Source organism: Rhinolophus sinicus, linkage group LG09, assembly GCF_036562045.2.
Source record: "Rhinolophus sinicus isolate RSC01 linkage group LG09, ASM3656204v1, whole genome shotgun sequence".
NCBI lineage: Eukaryota > Metazoa > Chordata > Mammalia > Chiroptera > Rhinolophidae > Rhinolophus > Rhinolophus sinicus.
The window spans coordinates 88,174,481-88,193,568 of record NC_133758.1 but is presented as its reverse complement, the minus strand read 5'-3'; the positions used below and the strand labels follow the sequence as shown (position 1 = coordinate 88,193,568).

Genomic DNA, 19,088 nt, shown 5'->3' with positions numbered 1-19,088 from the left:
AGTTGTTTGTATATGATTTAATTCAATAAAGATTTATTGAATTTCATCATTACGAGAACTCTAAACATGTAAAATTATATATATATATATATATATATATATATATATACACACACACACATATATATATACATTATATATATACATTAAATAGATACATACCCCCCCCCCCCAAATCCTCATGTTTAATAGTGGAAGTACCTTACTTACATTGGTACTTGGTTGACCTAACAGGTAGAAGTGTACCTGGAAGTGCTGCATTTGGCTTTCTTGAAAGTATATCTTTGTGATCAAATTATCTATTGCCACAATACAACAGGATCACAATGAATGCTACAAAAGGAAATGTACTTGTTTGATACCAATAAGCCAAAGGGTATTGTATCTCATGGTTCTTTTATATGTTCAGTAGATAATCAGAGTATGAAAACAATAAATCCTTGATTTGTATAATCTAAGTCTTACTTTTAGAGACTTATATTAATAGATCAAAGAACTAAGGGGAAGGAAACGTAACCTACCATTGCTTGTCACCAGACCAGGCAATCATTATGCAATGTTGTTACTTGTTCCATGGTCCTTTTAAGTTAATGACTAAATTAGAAATAAATGAGACCAAGTGCTATCCAGGTATTAGATTTTCACAACTTTGTAGTGTTTACCAGGAAGTTTAAGCCTTGGAAATGACAGATTTTCCTGTAAGTTCCTATTGTTAGAGATGATATTTAAAGAGTAGTACTAACACATTCATTATCAATTCCTACTCATTGGTGTAAGGACGGTGAGCTTTTATAAGTTTTTTTTGCATATGCAGTTATGCCTTTAAATAGTGTCTTTTAAATTTCAAAAGAGAAAATAGATTTTTAATCCATTAGAATACTAGTCTTCTGAAAGTTCTCCAACTGGCTTCTGTTGGTTTTAAAATAACATCTGATGAGTCAATAGTTCCCATTGTGATTATTATGCTAGTTTTAGAAAGAAATAAATCTTCCCCAGACCTCAATCTGTCCTTCCTTCTTTAATTACCTTACTGTGGTGATTTCATAAAGTAAACATTTGCTGTATTTTCTTGCTATGTATATACTTAAAAAATAGTGCACACAGACTCTTCGCCAGGACTGAGATGAGTAATGCTAATGTGCCCTTCAAAATAGAATCTGTTTTTGTTCTGCCTATAAGAAAAATAAGTTTATGTACAATTTTTCTTTTTTTTAAATCAGATCTTCTTTCTGCTCAAAATTAAGGATACTGACACCAATATTCCATCCTGGCTAACTGTATAAAATTTTATTTTGGCAGTTCATTCCGTAAGTATTGATGGAGCATATGTAAATAATGCCAGGCTGTGTTCTAGGTGCATGGGATGTATCATGAGCAAGAGACAAAGGTTCCTGCCTTTATGGAAATTGCATTCTGTTGGCAATAAATATAATAAAGTTATAGTGTATGTTTGTAGATGAAAACTGCTATGGCACAAAAAAGGAAAGTAGGGTAAGGGGGAGGTGTCGTGTCCAGCGCAACACGGGCAGTGAGAGAACGATAAAGGGCGGCAAAGGGTTAAGAAAGAAACAGAAGGCAAGAGATTTATGCACTCGGGGCCAAGGGTCTCCCAGCCTCAAAGGGCTGAGAGCCCCAAATCAGGCCACCATGTGGCTTTTATTGATGTACACCCAAGGAAGTAGCATTGTTTTCTCCACGGTCTGTGAGTCTCATACATCATACCAGAAAACTGATTCAAACCAATGACCCTTGCTGCAAGCAAGGCCGGTACCGAAAGTACCATGATGTGTTAGTAATTGTTGTATGCACCTCTCCAAGGGACAAAACCTTTATACTGAAACTTACTGATAAGACTACATGGAGAACTGATGTTATCACATCATTGAATCACTTCCAAGCAGGTTGTGGGAAGGAATATAGCCACAGAAGCAGAAGCTCTCCTTAGACGGGGGAAGGTGCGGATCTATGCCCACCTCTATCAACCCTGTGAGTTCTCCTGATGGCCCCTATGCGACTGTGCCTATCTTAGGTTGTTCCTCCCTTGAGGAATCTCACCTGTCATTGGCTGACCAGCCATCCTTTGGGGCCAAACAGGGAGACATAAGGTGCAAGCACGAAGGTGAAGCAAAGTCCCTGAAAGGATCTGTCTCACAGACTCTTCTTTCTTTAGGGATAGACACGAGGGGACAGATGGGTAGGCTGCTGTGTGACAACAGGGAGGGAGGGTTGTGATGAAGTTTTAAGTGGAATGGCTTCATGATGGCATTTGAGCAGCGACCTGAAGGAGGTAAGGGAGGGAACCTTGTGGGTTTCTGAGGGAAGAGCAGCAGCCAGGTAGAGAGAGAAGCTTGTGCAAAGGCTGTGTCATGGTGGAAGGTTCCTGGTACTTTCAAAGAAGAGCAAAAAGACCTGTGTGGCTGCAGAAGAGGTCAGGGAGGTAACACCAGTGAGGTGGGAGAAGAACCAGCTCCCATAGGCCCTTATCATGACTGGCTTCTCTTCAGAGTGAAGTGGGGAACTCTTTTCTGGGTTTTGACTAATAGCATGGCATAGTCTCACTTACTTTTTAAAAGAATCACTGTGACTGCTGGACTGAAGATAGACTGTAGCAGGACCAGGGTTGAACTAGGGAGGCTATTCAGGAATCCAGGAAATTACAAATGGCATTTAAAAATCTAAGTTCTATAATCTAGTTCACATAAATTTAACTCCCTAGGAAGGATTTCTATCTAATGGCCTGTGTCCAAAAGCAGAAACAGCTAGTAGAAAACATTCTGACAAAATTGATGCCAGATATATAAATCTGATTGCAAATCTACCAACTGAATCTTAAGTCTTGAACCATACTGAATGGTTCTTTATCTTTATATCTTGACTGTGGCACAAAAGTAAAAAAATCTTAACCCTAGATACAGTTTCCATTATGCATTTAGAGAGAACAAAGGTAGAATTTTCCTCTTTCTTTTGCCTTTTTCCCTTTCCTCCCTATTTCTCCTCAATCTATGATCATTATATATGGAGACATTATAGGTGAAATTATGTGGTTCAGGACATATATATATATGACAGAAGTACCACTTGTTGTAACCTGACTTCCCTGCCAAAGTCCAGTAAAAGAGGTGTCTGCCTTCTATTGGCCATTAGAAAACTTTCTGGAGTGTACTTCTTAATAAACTAAACCTTCATCCAGAGTATGATGTAAATGTGAATAAATTTCCCCAAATCTATTTTATAATTTAAAAAACCTTTATATATTTTTATATCAAGAAAATACATCTAAAGAGTCTTTAACATGTACCCAAAGAGATCAGCTTCAAAAATTAGCATGACTCCATATGATCTGGGCACCCAATCTCAAGTCGTCTTCAACCTCTCAGCTCTCAAAGATCTCGTCCTCCTGAAGGCTTTTCAGTTTCTGGTGAAAGCCATGTGCCCTGACCCCAGTGTTTTAGCATGTACTGTTCCCTCTTCTTGGAGAAATCCCTTTCACCCCCCACTTCCACAGGCTCACTCTTACTCTTGCATGTCAGGGCTCATACGAGGTAGCACTTCCTCCAGAAGCCTTCCCTGTATTAAACCTGCATTCCTTTGTGTTTCCATGGCACACTGCCTAATAATCCCCCTCATAGAACTTCTCACTTTATATTGTATTTGTTTTCCTATCTAAACAGCAGATCTGTGAACTATGTGAGATTAGCAGATATTCTGTGTTTATTTTTTTTTGGTTTTGTTTTTTTTGTATCCCGTGGATCTAACATATACCTGGCCCACATTAGGTAGCTAATAAAAAAATGAATGACTCCTGTCTGTATCATTCTCAATATTTATTATCTTGCCTATCTTCCAGAGCATTCATTTAACAAATATTAACAACTACCATATGCCAGGCATTGGGGATAGAAGTGACTGTGATGGCTAAAGGACCTGTACCTGGAGACTGGATTCTATAGGGTTTTTATCTGCATTCCCTTATATCCAGTTAGAAAAAAAAAATCACAACATACGGTGGAGAAGAAAATAGGAACCTATGGATTGACTGACTCTTAGCTCTTTACCTTATAAGAATAAGATGGCTTTTAAAAATAATTTTGACTTGATGTTTATTTCACAAACAGTAAAAACTACAAGTCTACGTAGTCTGAGTCTATAAGCATCTTTATAAAGCAGTTTTCTTTCAATCTGAGACATCTGCTACACACATTCTCTCATATGCCATCTGAGTAGTGCAATGCGTTTGTGTTGAAACTATTAGAAAGAGAGCGGAATATGTGATGGCACTGGGAAGTAATAAGACTAAATCCATATATCAGACACCAAAATGAGCCCATTTCTTCTGAGCCACAGAATACGTGTATTTATAATTTACCACTTCTCATTGCATAAGATATTAATGTTACTGCAACCAGCCTTGATAAGAAGCAAAATGTCCTCAAGTTTAACCTTGGTTACTTTGCTGATGAAACCATGGACTGGAGCTAAATTCTAATAACATCAGCCAATGTGGAAAACAAACAGTTTCCTAGAGTCACCAGCTATATTGATGGTAGATTCTAAAGTATGAATTAAGGAACGAAAGACCCAGGGCAACACTTCTCCCATTGGGAGAATCCCTTCACCACCTGCTCTTGCTTATTTTGTCAGAGACAATCCCTTATTGGCCGTGTTCTTTGTCCTCCTTCACTCTGCATTCCTAGCCCTTGACATTCCATCCTTGATGTGTATCTTCCATACTTTCAACTATAATACATGCGTAAACATACACTTGTTTAGTACAACAGCCTGTAAAATTATTCTATACATAATTTCCCCAACTTCTCCCTGTGCCCAGTTAATAGAGCATGAATGGTCTTCCCAATCAATAAAGATTTACTATATTTTTAACAGCTATACAGTAATCCATTACATGGATGTAACATAATTTTATGTTAAAAAGTGGAGTAGAAGTTTAGGCAGTGGGTAGGAGGAATTGGGGCGAGTGGTTAATTAGGAATTTGGGCTATGACCCTGGGGCTGGCGTACTGGAGGGACATCAATGACAGGAAGGCCGGGGTGCAGTGAATCATGAGGTGAGATGAGAAGCCATTAAAGGGCTTTGCACAGAGAGGTAGCCCGACATAAATCATGTTTAAAAGGATGGTTCTGGCAGCGTTAGCAAATAGACTATGAGGATACAAAGACAAAAAGTTGCGATAGGAAGATATTGCCAAACTACAGGTGACAGATGGTAGTGGTTTAGCCCAGGGTGGTAATGGTGGTTGGAGTCTGGATTGGCTGTGAGGTGTAAAATAAAAGAGTTAAGGATGGCTAAGACTTTTGGCCTGAACAACTGGAAGGATACCATTTTCTGAGGTGGAAGAGATATAGGAAAATGGGGATGGGTAGGTGTAAGAAATCAGTTCTCACAATCTGAAATTTAGATATGGACATGTAAAGCTAAACCTCCAGTGAAGCTATTAAGTAGGTATTTGGGGATAGAAATCTAGACTTTGGAGGGGAGATCAAAACAAGAAATATAAATCTGATTTAATAATATAGAGATAGTATTTAAAGTCTTGAGAGTGGAAGAGAACAGGTGGGGGGTGAGTGTAGAGAAGATGAGAGATCCAAGGACTGCGCTCTGGGCCCTCCTGCACGTTGCATGATGAAGAGGACATAGCAACGGAGACTGAGAAGTGGTCGCGAGTGGGGTAGAAAACCAAGAGGAAGTTGTTCCCAGAAGCAAGAGAGGAAGCGTTTCAATGAGTAGGGCATGTTCAGCTCTTTCATTGCTCATTGGGTGAGAACTGAAAATAGATCATCAGATTTGACAACATGGAAGTCATTGGTGACCTTGACAAGAGCAGTGTGTACACACACACACACACACACACACACACACACACACAGAGAGAGAGAGACAGAGAGAGAGAGAGAGGGAGAGAGAGAAGCATATGGAAAAGTCTTAACAATTGATGAATTTGGGTGAAACAAATATGGGAAATATTTGTATTATTATTGTAATTTTCTGTGTTTGAAATTATTTTAAAATAAAAAGTTTTAAAAAAAGATAATGGTGAGACAAAAAGGGAAGACAGAGCATATAGGCAACATGTTTGAAAAGGGGAACACAGAGATGGAGTAAAGGAGTAATACGTGTGAGATGAAGGAAGTTTTTATTTAAGATGGTATCTTGTGTGCTGATGGGAAAGACCTAGTGAACAACGGAATATTCATGATGCCAAAGAAAAAGTTATTGTTAGAGGCTGCCCTTGGGCTTTTGAATTAGAAGGGGCTTCTACTAACCCCCTGCCCATTCAACATAAGGGTCTGTTCTATGACATTCTCATGGGCACCTGGCCATCCAGGTTCTGCTTGGACAGGGGATGGAAGTATTTTTTCCTTTCTTGTTTGTTTTCCAATGACTTATTACAAATTAAAGAAGCTTTGTTACTTTTTAAAATGAAAATAATGCGTACTTGCATCAAATCCAGATACTTTATAATCATGCAAAGTTGTGAAAATGTCCTCTTTCCCCTTCAGTCCTACCCTATAGAGGTTGTCACTGTTTGCAGTTTGGTGTGTAGCTTCCATATTTTCAACTACATGTGTAACCATACACATATATAGCAAAACAGCCTTTAAAATCATTCTGTACATAATTTCCCCAACCTCACCCCCTCCCCAGTTAATAGACCACGAATGGCCTTCCAAATCAATACATAAAGATTTACTGTATTTTTTTAACAGCTACATACTAATCCATTATATGGATGTAACATAATTTATATATTTCTCTACATTAAATCATGCTGCAGAGAACATTCTTATACTTTCCCATACTTGTCTTAGTATTTCCATTTCATTGTATTTTGAAAGGCTTATCCCATTACTATAATTGGTAGGCTTTACTTTCCTTCTTTACACTGAACTGAAATCTGCCTACCTGTGAATTTTTCTGCTGTTGCTAATCCTTTGATGTGGTTCTCTACTTCACTTTGAGCATGAGTCCAGGCTTATAAAAATTTGTGAATATAATTTCATTATACATGCAGTTGTGTCTTTTACTGCTAAACTTCAACTCGGGTGTTTCCTTGTTTGACACAGCATAATGCAATTAAACCGGAGTTAACATTGTTAATAACTGGATTTCTTGAAAGGTGTGTTTTTATAGGAGACTGAAACTTTGTGGATCTTTTCACATTATTGCATTCTGCTTCTTGGCCTCAGATATGCCAACCACATTTGGGTATTCTGTGGTCTATCAAGGTGAACTCTTAAGTTATCATTGAACAGCTTATGACGACAGTCTAGAAGAGTTCTGCAGGGGAAATCAAGAGAAAAGTTTCCATAGATGAGGACGTTCTGCCCCTCTGAAAGTGGCATTTGAATTGTCAGGAATAGTTCCTATCGTGTTAAGCTGGAACCACACAGGTCACCAGCTCCCGCTGTCCTCACACCCTTGACAATGGCTGAAGTGGCCTGTGCAACCTTCAGTGAATCAGCAGTTTTTTAACATGAGGTAAACCCCTTAACTGCTTTGTTCACCTATACCCGAGGCCAGTGCCATAGTAGCTACTACTAAAGTGGACCTGGATTCAGCTCCAGACTCCAGGTCAGAGGACCTTCTTATAAACACCACCTTCCGTTGACCCACATCATGAAATTGCAGCTGGCGCTTTTCCCTGCATCTCTATGTTGTTATCTCTTTTCCACATCAATCCCCAAATAGGTATCATAAAATTTGCCTCATATTCACCAGAGAAGCACCCAGGTACCTGTGGGGGTTTGTGAGGCTAAATAAGACAGTGTTTAGGGAGCAAGGTCTCTAGGCAACCTCTACCAAAAAAGATAGCCCACCTCCATATCCACTCTCTCTAGCTCAGTACAACATGCAGGAACCTGAAATAGGTACCTGGGAAGATAGAAAGGTAAATAAGATGAAGTGCCTCTACTTTGGGAGTTTAAGATACATAGGACAGAAAGGCTGTGAGCATCCAAACCTTTTAGGAGACATGGGCGTGGGTTGGTATGGGGTATTACTCTTGGCTGGGGGAGGGCGGGTCAGGGGAGACTCCTTGGATGTGTTTGGTGGCTCAGACTTGCCCACGAATGCAATGAGGGTATTCAGGGAGCACAGACAAGGTCAGAACACAAAGGAAAATCCTACACCTGGAAGACTGAGTGGTGAGTGAAAGAGGGAAAGCCAGGAAGAGAAATATGGCTGAGTGGAATTTCTGTATTTGATAGATTTGTTTCTGAAATGGCTAAAAAGTGGAAGGTCTAGCAAGCAGATATCAGTGAGGCCTGGAGCTTAGATACTGGTGTAAGACTGGGGATTAGAAGATTGGACATACACAAAAGTAAAAGTAAGGGACCAAGACAGACATCTACCTTGAGGGCACAGACAGCACCGAGAGAGAGAGAGAGAGAGAGAGAGAGAGAGAGAGAGAGAGAGAGAGAGAGAGAGAGAGAGAGAGAGAGAGAGAGAGAGATCAGAGTTCTGAAAAACAAACTGACAATGAAACAAACAAACCACTCAACACGCAGGAGGAAACCAGGAGACTGCTCTGTGCAGGTGGCAACAAAAGGAGCATTCCCGAGTTCCCGGTCTCTAGCAGAGGCAACTGCCATAAAGCCAACCTTGTCATTTTGTATCTGTCATTTGTAGTGCAAGTATATTCAAGTTCCATGCAAGATATTCATGAAATGTGGCAGGTTTTACAGAAGGCTCTTAGGCAGAGTGGCAGCACAAGTCCATTTATGTGACTGAATCCAGCTGGTAAAACCCCTTGAAGCCATGATGCGCTTTGCACTATGACCTGTCAATGTATTTAATTCTAGCACTTGTACTAAGAACCATGTTGAGATCTGAAAATGGGACTCAGTTCTGTGAGTGGTTTAGAAAATCCTAACAGTGAGCATGTGTCCACAGAGCATTCCAATAGTCCAGATAAGTGGCGTGACTGTGGCTGAGGTCTTTTGCAAACAGGCATGCTACTTGTTCAATCAGTTTATCCTCTGCCAGTAGATATAAACAGAAAAATGGAGGGGACTTAATGGACTTAAAGCTTAGGACGAATGACTGAGGGCAAATATGCCCACACTGAGCACCTTTGGCTATGACTGTTGTGAGCTGAGCGAGGCCAATTTGGACACTTAAATTTGTCAGATTCCGTACGATGACTCTCAGTAGCCTCTGAAGGGTAAATTCGGTGGGAGTTACCTGCCTCCTCCTAGGCAACCTTGCTATTAGGTGGCATGTTTTTATTAAAGCATGGGTCAGACAGAATTCTAGCCTAGGTTCAGCTACTTATTAACAAATATGCACAAAAACATACACTGAATGCTGGTCCAAGTCCCAATTCTCTCTGTTTAAGTGCTTGAATAAGCATTTCACATAAAATGGTCACTCTGCGGCAAATATAACAATATTCTCATGATGGGACCAGTTAACTTTTTAGTAATTCTTCATTACATAGGAAGCAGCTATTCTGAATGAGTTGTAGAATTAGGGTGCTCTGCCAAGAGTATTCGACTGGGGGGCTCATCTGGCTCTTATACCCCTGCAAGGGGTAAGGTACCTGTAGGGTACAACATTTTTAGCCATCCATGTCTTGAACACACCTTATTTCCCCAAGGGTATATTTTTTCTATCATGTCTCTGGAGCAAATTCACATAGTAATAGTTGAAACACATGTCTTTGAAGTGTGGACCACTAATCATGGCATTTCAAATGTTAACTCAGCACCCCTAAAGTGCCAATTAAATTAATGTGCACGTGCACGTACCCACGCTACTGTCTAAACGGGAAGTATATTAAGGTAAATGACACAAAATCTAACAATTATGTCACTGTTCGCATGAATAGATAAAAAGCTACTGGGGTAGGCTGAACAATGTTCCCCAAAGATGCCCATGTCCTAATCCCCAGATTAAACTGCTTCATCAAACACATGTTAGGCTATCTTAGTCTCCATTAGAGAATGTTAACATATCAAAATGGGACATCAAATTAGAAGAATTCAATTCCACGAAGGAAAGGGTTTGAAAAAACTGGAAGCTCTTGAGTGATTTTCAGGTTAGAGATGAGGAAAATTCCCTGGGTTCTACTTTATGCCGAGATCTAACCGAGAAATGAAAATCAGCGAAGTCTTTGGAGGTCAGCTTTGCAGTCGGAAGACAGAATTACTGTTCAAAGCATTGCTGTGAAATCAGATAAAATCCAAGATGATGTGGAAGAAATGCAAAAGCCTTGGTTTTATCATTTATATGCTTGCTCCCAAGGTTATAGAGATTAAATAAGAATATGTCTTGCTCTGTGATGACCTAGCTCGGTCCTTCCCCCATAGGCACACGATACGTGGTAGTTGCTAGTTACAACTTGCAGATTGTTACGATCAGAACTTCAGGAGGAGATAAATGCCAGAACATTCGGTTGTTCCAGGAATCCCTGGATAAGTGCCTTCTGTGTGTACAATTATATGTACTCTGTAGGCCACTTGGAAAATACCACTTTCCTTCTAAAGTGTACGAGTTATGCCCATGAAGCATAGGAAAAAATCCCTTTCAGTACAGGGTGTTCCCTGCATTCCTGCCAAATCCTGGATGACTATTCAAGGCAGGTCACTGCGACTTGCTACCTCTACCATTTATCCAGTAAACCAACATCTTCCTACAATATTGGCTTCTTTTGTCAAGTTGGCAGAAGGCCACCTGAATAAGCTTTTACTCTCCACTTTGAAAATGTATAATTCCCCTGGTTCCTAATTAGCAATACTCGAATCACCATCAGAAAGGAAGAAAGGCAAACAAGGAGAGAGGCAGAGGAAAAAAGGATAACTTAATTTATTCTAAGATGTTTTGGGGGCCAGTACAAAATGATTGGATTGGGTTTAGACTTTTACTGTGGTGGCAGGATTGCATCCTGCAAAAAAAATTTGGTACAAAAGTAAAATGCTTCCTATTCTCATAGCTTCTATAGCAAGTGCTCTCCACCTATAATGTTCCCGTTAAACGACCACTGGAGGTTAGCAAGAAGTTTCCTTTGTTTTCAGTATGTAACCAGGCCTCTGCAATTTCTCCAAATGGGACAGCAAATCTTAATGGAGGAGAAACCCAAGCTTCTGGTTGAGCTGGAAATACTGGGGATATCTTTTATAGTTTTGACTTTAGCCCTTTTTCTTTTAGCAAGAAAGGAAAGTGATAAGGAAGAAAGCAGCTCAACAGTAAAAGGAAAACAATAAAAGGCGTAAAGATAAAAAGGGTTTAAAGAAAAAATATGTTTCACTAAAGTGAACCTGGGGTGGGGCCAAAAATCCCATTTAGGTGTCATCGTTGGGTTTTTTCTCTTACCTTCCACATTTCAGTCTGAGGCAATGGGCAAGTACTGAAATTCTAGAATAATTAAAAAATAATAATAATTCCCCCAATAGTGGACTTCCTAGTATTCTTTTGTAAATGGGAAATAAGTATCTCTATGTTCTACATAATTTTCTCTATTATTACCTGTGAGATAATAGAGGAAACGTTAGAGGCATTAACTTGAACAGGAAGGGAAAAGGGTAGCTGAGGGCTCCCTTGCTTGCTGTGCATTTATGTCACCTGTTAGCATTTACATCACCCCTGCACAAAGTCACAGCATGGTGGGAGATAACCAATATCAGGCTTATAAACTGGCTATGTCCAAGTAGGACAATGCTCCTGCTGGTTTAAAAGGTTGAGCTGAAGTTGGTATGAGTAAATCCTGGGGCAACAGGCTGCTCATAGCCTTGTAGGCCTCCTGAATTCAAAGAGCAGAAGTTGTCTCTGGGAGGATAGAAACACACAGCTGTGGCTTTGCGTTAGGTCTCTTGGTATTCCTTTAGCCTATGGGTTTTCAGTCTTTAGGTAGGTAAAGTACCTGTATGCTCATAATACGCTTCAGCTTCTCTAGCACTGACAGATTATATCTTTTGGCAACCATTCGGTGCATTCATTCATTCATTCATTTTATATATTATTTTAATTTTAACACATTGCGTACGGCGGGGTTTAAATCCCTCGTGAAGATTCTCGTGATCCGTACGCAACGTGTTAACGTTTATTTTGAAATAATTTCAGCCTTACAAAAATGTTGCAAAGATAGTGCAAAGAATTAATTACCATATACCCTTGAACCAGATTTCTGAAATGTTAACATTACCATATTTGCTTTATCAAACTCTGTGTGTGTGTCTGTGTATACACACCATTATTATTTTTCTGAAACACCTGAGAATAAGTTGCAGATACAATATCCCTTTGCCCCCAAAGTAAAAATACTTTAGTATTTTTCATACAAACAAGCACATTCTCTTACATAACACAGTAAAATTATGAAGAGCAGAAAATTGTTACAAGCACGTGTTGTTTAACGATGGAGATATGTTCTGAGAAATGCATCTTTAGGCGATTTCAGCACTGTACAGTCACCACAGAGTGCATTTACACAGATTGTATAGCCTACGCCTCACCTACGCGCTATGGTCCAGCCTATTGCTCCTGGGCTCCAAGCATGTACCACTTGTTACTACTGAGCACTAGGCAACTGTAATGCAATGGTAAGTATTTGTGTCACTAAACATATCTAACCATAGAAAAGGTCCAGTCAAAATATGGTAGAAAAGATTAAAAATGGTGCGCCTGTATAGGGCCCTTACCAGGCATGGAGCTTGCAGGACTGGAAGGTGCTCTGGCTGAGTCAGTGAGGGAGTGTAAGTGTAAGGGCCTCGGACATGACTGTCACTACTGTAGATTTTATAAACACTGTCCCACAGCCCTCGCCCTGCCTCCTTCTGAGACGGTCTGAAATAGAACACTGAAGCTGCCAGTGCTGCTCTAGGAACAGGGATGTGGGTTGGACTGATGGGAAATATCGAGGGGAAACTGACTGGGTAAGATACAGATCGCCATAATAGTGACCGTCAGGAGGGCGTGAAAGGCAGCTCGAGGATCTGTAGGAATAAGAAATCAAGATGAGATAAAGGAACATAGGGGATGGTCATGCCAATGTGGTTTTGGCTATTGGATGTTAGAGCAGTGGTCAGATTAAGTAAATTTGTGGTGTTCATAATAAGGAGAGTGTTTAACTTAGAGAGAGTGAGAACTGAGGATGTAATATTTTGACTTTGGAAGTTTGTTTTTGGTTCCATTGATCCTGTCAGGCACAGAGGGCTCTTTCTGACATTGAATCGATGGAAGAAATAAAACGTATCTATGCTTTATATTATGACAACCCCCAAATATTTCCAAAGTACAGGGACAGGCTGGCTCCACACGACCACAGAAAGCTTTTGCTAAAGCGACAGTGGCACTTCTTGTTAAAAGACCGCTCCTCTGGGCCCGTGTCCTGTACGGGAGCTTATGTTCTCAAGAAAGACTTACAGCAATGTACTCTGAAGGCCATGCTAGACCTGGGAGGGCTGTAGCGCCCTCTGAATAAGTTGTGCTTGGGGTACAGACTCCTCTGTACTGAAACAGGTCAGTGTCTGACTGATGGAGATGGAATCCGTGCCCTCAAAATGAAGGTGCTGTGAGTGAGAGGGAATCTGTTGCCAAGCCCCACAGGTATTGCTCCCATCAGAGAAGGAAACATTCCTCCTGAACCACATATCCTTCCATTTCTTACAGGAAATTCAGCTCCACTATAATCTTATGGGACCACCATAGTGTATGTATGTGGTCCGCCCTTGACTGAAATGTTATATGGCATATGACTGCTGATATACTACTAGTTAACCTATAGACCTTATTCAGTTTGCCAAGTGTGCCATTCATTCTTTTTCTTTTTAAAAGAAAAATTTTCATTTTTTTAGTAAAGGATTGGATTATATACAGAAAAACTCACCTTTCTAAGTATATACAGTTCTACGAGAGCCAGCAAACACACAGGAGGCCTCTAGTGGTCTGGGCTGACTGCTTTCCTGACCTTCCCCAAGCTGGGGGGCATCTCTCAAGTTCTGGGCCCAGGATACGGTCCTGCAGGTTTTATTCTATTTCCTTCTCCCAGCTGCCATGGGTTGTCATCTGTGCCCTAAAAGTGACACTGTTTGCTACACGTCCCCCAGCACCTAAAGGTTTTTGTCCCATAGAGGGCTCTGTGCCTTTCCCTGGGCGACTGCTGTTGCACCCCCCAAGACCTGTATCACTAGGGAGCTTTGGGACTTGCCCGTCTCCATTCTCTTGAGCTCTGGTGAGGTCCCCAGAGAAAAGCCTGTGAGTAGGTGTGAATTTCCCCTGTGCCTGAAGCTCCCAGGGGTTCTATCCCCTCATACCAGTGACACTTAGCTTTTAGCAATTTGTTAAAAATGTTAGCCGAATTCTTCTCACCAGCTTGGATGACATCTGGCGTCTCCAGCAGGGAAGTGCGTGCCAGTGTCCTATCTCTCCTCGGAGGAGCCTGTGTTTCCTTATATTTTGAGTTAGCTGGTTGCCCTTCAACCACAGCTCCGTGATGTGTTCGAGAAAAGTTGTGATTTCATAGATTAGTTAGCATTTTGTTGTTGTTTTAGGAATGAAAGCAGCCTTTACTAGTTTTCTACATCTTAAGCAGAAGCGAGACATCCATTTTATATTTTTTGATCATCTATACTTTGACCTTACTGAGAAAACAGTTGGAAAGAAACACTGTTGTTTCCTGACATATCAATAAGGAAAAATAAAATCTATTAAAATATTCAAGTAGTTGTGCATTTTTCTTAAAATTTCTCTCCCAGAGAATAAGCAATCATCTGAAAAACTAAAACAATCACGTCTTTAACAGAACAGAGCCAAGAATGGGCTCTAGTGGTTAAGAATCTGCGTTTGACCTTTGGATTTAATTATACCTTCAGACAGACCGGTTCTTTCCTGCAGGTGCTTTTGACCCATGCTGAAATCATTGGCTATCATTTTCCTGACACTTGTAAGGGGGGCAAAAAAACCTGATTGGATAGCATTCACCTCTGCCAAGCTACGGCACGGACTTACTTGCTAAAGGCTTTTAGCCAGAGAGTCTGCTCTGAAAGTTATAGAAAGCCTTCAAGTATTTTGAAGGGAAACTGGTGGTTCGAAAGGAAAAAAAAGAAAGCCTTTATTATAGGGAAACCCAGCTGCCTGGAATAGCTACAGTGTTAACAATTATATATAAAATATCTATATTATAAATAATGAAAAATAAATTCCTGCACATGGAGCTGATTCTAACATGATAATTGGCTACTCTGAGGTTTTGCCTTCGGGCATATAATAGCAGTGAAGCCACAGTAGCTTTTACCTTTGTTAGGAAATTATGTCATTTCTTAAAGGCACTTAGTCAAAAACATCTATGGAACATTTTCTATATTAGCTGCTATAGGAATCTGAAAGGTTTTTAAAAGCAATAATTATTCTGAATAATTGTCAGGAAGATATTGAGTCCTCTCTAGACCCACTTCGTCTAAATGTATAATCCCCAGTGATAATTCACCATCACACCACCATCCCAGCTCCTCTGTCCTTTGGGGTTGGGACTGAAAAAGAAATCACAGATTTCTTTGTAGTATTCTACCATGAACCTTTAATCTCCCTTACACCTGGCTAGGAACCCTCCTGACACCTCACCCAGCAGCCTCATTCATCTCCTGGACAACCCAGAACTACCTTTAACCAGGCGCATAGTTGAATGAAGATGTCCTCATTCACCTCCACAAAAAAACAAAAACAAAAACTTGAGAAATCTAGTTTATGCCAAGTGGCTAGTTTATGCCAAAGTGTCATTTATTGATACATTTTTCTTAAAAGGATACCTTTCTTATACTTTTTGTGTGTTTTTTTTTTTTTCAATTTTCTTTAATTATAATAGAGAATAGGAGACCTCAGGCGGGTTATCTTCCCACTGCCCTTCACATCACTTTGGGGACTAGCCACCTAGTCTGTATGTAGGCAGTCCCTTCTATCCCTCAAACTCAAGATGAGGCTGCAGAGCTCACCTCGTTAAGCATGTTTTTCAGTAAGTGTCATGAGACTTGTCTGTTATCCACACATCTCACCTATTCCTTTTCATTACACCTGTGTTAGCAGTGCAATCTTTGGAAACAACAGATTTTTCTCCTCTCATTTCTCCTGCTTGGATCTCCAGCTTGGAATCTGAGTGTGGGTTTACTGTTTTTGGCTTATTTAACTGGCACCAATCCCTATCCAGGGTTCTGGGGATGCTAACACCACCAAAAGACCTTTCCTGGTGGGAAAAGACTCTTCTCTCTTGACTCTAAACTGAATAAAGAAGACCAAGTACCCCTGCTTGTCTCCTCTAACCAACTATGAGAGGGGGCACTCCTTCTTGAGTGGTGAGTCTCCTCGGATAGGCCTGGGACATCCATGCACAACACCCCCTAAACACTCGCTGTGGGTCCTCTACGCTATGGCATCGCGCTTGGCGCAAGGGTTATCAGGGTGAACAAGACACTCAGTGAATGAGTTCTCTGCGATCTGACCCTGGTAAGGAACCTGTTTTACGTCCTCTAGAATTGAATTGAGGAGGCAACACTGTAACCCTATACTTGACGTTCATTTAGAAATACAACATGGCAGAGATGAAAAGGGCCTAAGAGTTCAGCCAAGCCAACTTGCTGTGGGGGGCTAGGGATGGGTGCAAGAAAAACTGAACACTTCACTTCAACAAGAGAATCTCCACTTGTATTCATTTTATTTTGCACTCTTCTGTATAAGATATGGTTTAATGAAAGAATTTCCTCCTAGGGATGTGTGCAGGTGTGCAAAGATATGTAAAACCGTATTCATTGAAGCATTATTTACGATAGGGAAATATTGGAAACAACCTAAGTGTCTATCACCAGGATGATAGACAAATTGTAGCTAAGTTATTTAATGGAATACTGTATAGCAGAGAAAATTAACACACTAGAACGACACGTATGTTCACAGATTTCAAATAGACAATGCTGAGATTTGAAATACAAATTGGATGCATAAATAGCACTTATTTGACATTTAAAATACTAAAAATAATATTGTGCATTGTTTTAGAATATATACATGTGTAGCTAAAGCATGAAAACATGGATATGAGTGATGCATATCAACTTCAGAGAGGTTTCCTCTCTCCTTTGGGGGACGGTATTGGCTATACTGGGGTTTCAGTGGTATCTGTAGTATTTCATTTTTTTAAAATGGTGGGGTATAGGTGAATGTTTGTCTTTTTCCATATAAATTTTGTGTGTCTGAAATATTTCATGATAACACTTTTAAAAAAAAGGGTTCTGTTAATTTGAAAAAGCTTGAAAGCTCACGAGCTAGGACGGGGCTGAGGAGTACGATAGTCAAAGTTACAGTGGTCTCCAAGCACACCTCTGTGGTTCCTCCCAGGAGTAACCATCTAAAGCCCACACCACTTTCTGGGGTGGTAGCTTTCAAACCTTAGCGAGCCTGTGGCAAAATGCGTGGTTTACTCCCACCCCCATCTTTGATTCTCATTTAGTTGTTCTTCTTATTAAGCATACCAATGATTCTAGTGGGCATGGTCAGGATACCTTTGAGAAAGATGCTGAAGGTAAGCAAATCAGATCCCAGGAGTCCATGGTCCTTCCAACCTTGGCCACAGACACATTGCCAACAATGGTCTAGAGTTAAGTAGGGGTTGCGTATAGGATCCAAGTGGCATCAGTACTATGACTTTGTGTACTCATGAGTGATTATTCCTGTTTCACGCTCAACATCATGAAAACACTTGAAACCTGTGTGGTTTGGGGGGGCAGGGGTAGGGGGTTAGGAGATAATATTAGAATATGGTGGGGAAAATTAAAAGCAAGTCCTGAAATGAAAACATTTTTATTTTTTTAATTAAAGAGGTACTCAATTTAGATAAATAGATTCGTGTTGCTACAAATTATCAAGGATGGAACTCACAGTATGTGGTGAATTATATAAACAATTCTTTGGCATTAATTGGGGAGAGGTGCTATTATATCCTCTTTCTTTCCATTATTAAGATAATACATACTTCTAACATATCAAAACATTTAGAAAAATGTAAAGAAGATTATAAAAATCACTATTACTATCACAACTATTAATTAACAGCTGTTTGTTATTTGTGACCTGATTGATATTTATCGTCATAGTTTGAAATCAGCCATGTAGGAATATTTACACCACAAAAATAGACAAATTCTATAAACCACTGCCTTACTTCTACTCCACACTCGGAGGTAAACTTTTACTAAAAAAGCATTGACCCCATCTGATATATATATATATATAAAATTCGTAATTATATATAATTTAGTTTAAAATTTTTTATTTAATTTAAAATTATATATATAATATTTATTTTATATATGTGTGTGTGTGTGTGTGTGTATATATATATATATATATATATATATATATATATATATATTTCCCCTAATTTAGATAATGTTATAATGCAGTTTTAAAACTGGAAGTACATATCTGATTCAAAGAATATTCTGAGTTGTCTTGGAAAACTAACAGGAACGTCCCTTTCTTATACTGTATGTAGGGGGAGCGAGGACCTCAAGGCTTTCCAGGGCCAAAGGGCACAACAGGCCGTGGCTTCCCTGGCCAGAAGGTAAGTATTTCAGGACCTTAAAGAAATGCTTGGGTTTAGGATCTCAATAGCTTAACTTGAACTTTGGAAGAGCTCTCATATACTTGTCACTCCTTATAACTCTCAGAGGAAAAAAATCCATTGGAAAGGGAATCCTTTTGCTTTTCCTTTCCTAACTACGCACGTGCTTACTTTATAAACTCTCGTTTTCATCATTCTCAAACACCAGCCGATAAAGGAATAAATCCTTACAACATAACATGTTGAAGATACCAGGTAACTCAGGTATAAAATTATGTAATATTTGAATTTCATGAAGGCAGTGAGCTGATCCAATAGAATCTGAAAGTCTCTTCACTTTGAGATCTCTGGTTCTTCAAGAATTGGATTATGGTACGTGGGGGGAGTGTAAATAAAATGCTCCCAGTTGTGTTTTGTTTTGTTTTTGTTTTTTCCTATCATACATTTGCATCAACAAGAACCACAGGTCTTCAAGAAATACCAGTTAAACATAAACCAAATTTTAGAGTTTTTCTTATTTGG

The 19,088-nt window shown here is 39.8% G+C and overlaps 1 protein-coding gene across 1 annotated transcript in view; it reads left to right on the top strand.

Moving 5' to 3' along the window:
- Positions 1-19,088, top strand: part of COL28A1 (collagen type XXVIII alpha 1 chain) — a 149,833-nt gene that overhangs the window by 101,305 nt on the left and 29,440 nt on the right. The window contains exon 28 of the mRNA XM_019729778.2: positions 18,498-18,566. Within this exon, the coding sequence (XP_019585337.2) occupies positions 18,498-18,566 (69 nt within the window). The remainder of the gene's footprint in view (positions 1-18,497; positions 18,567-19,088) is intronic.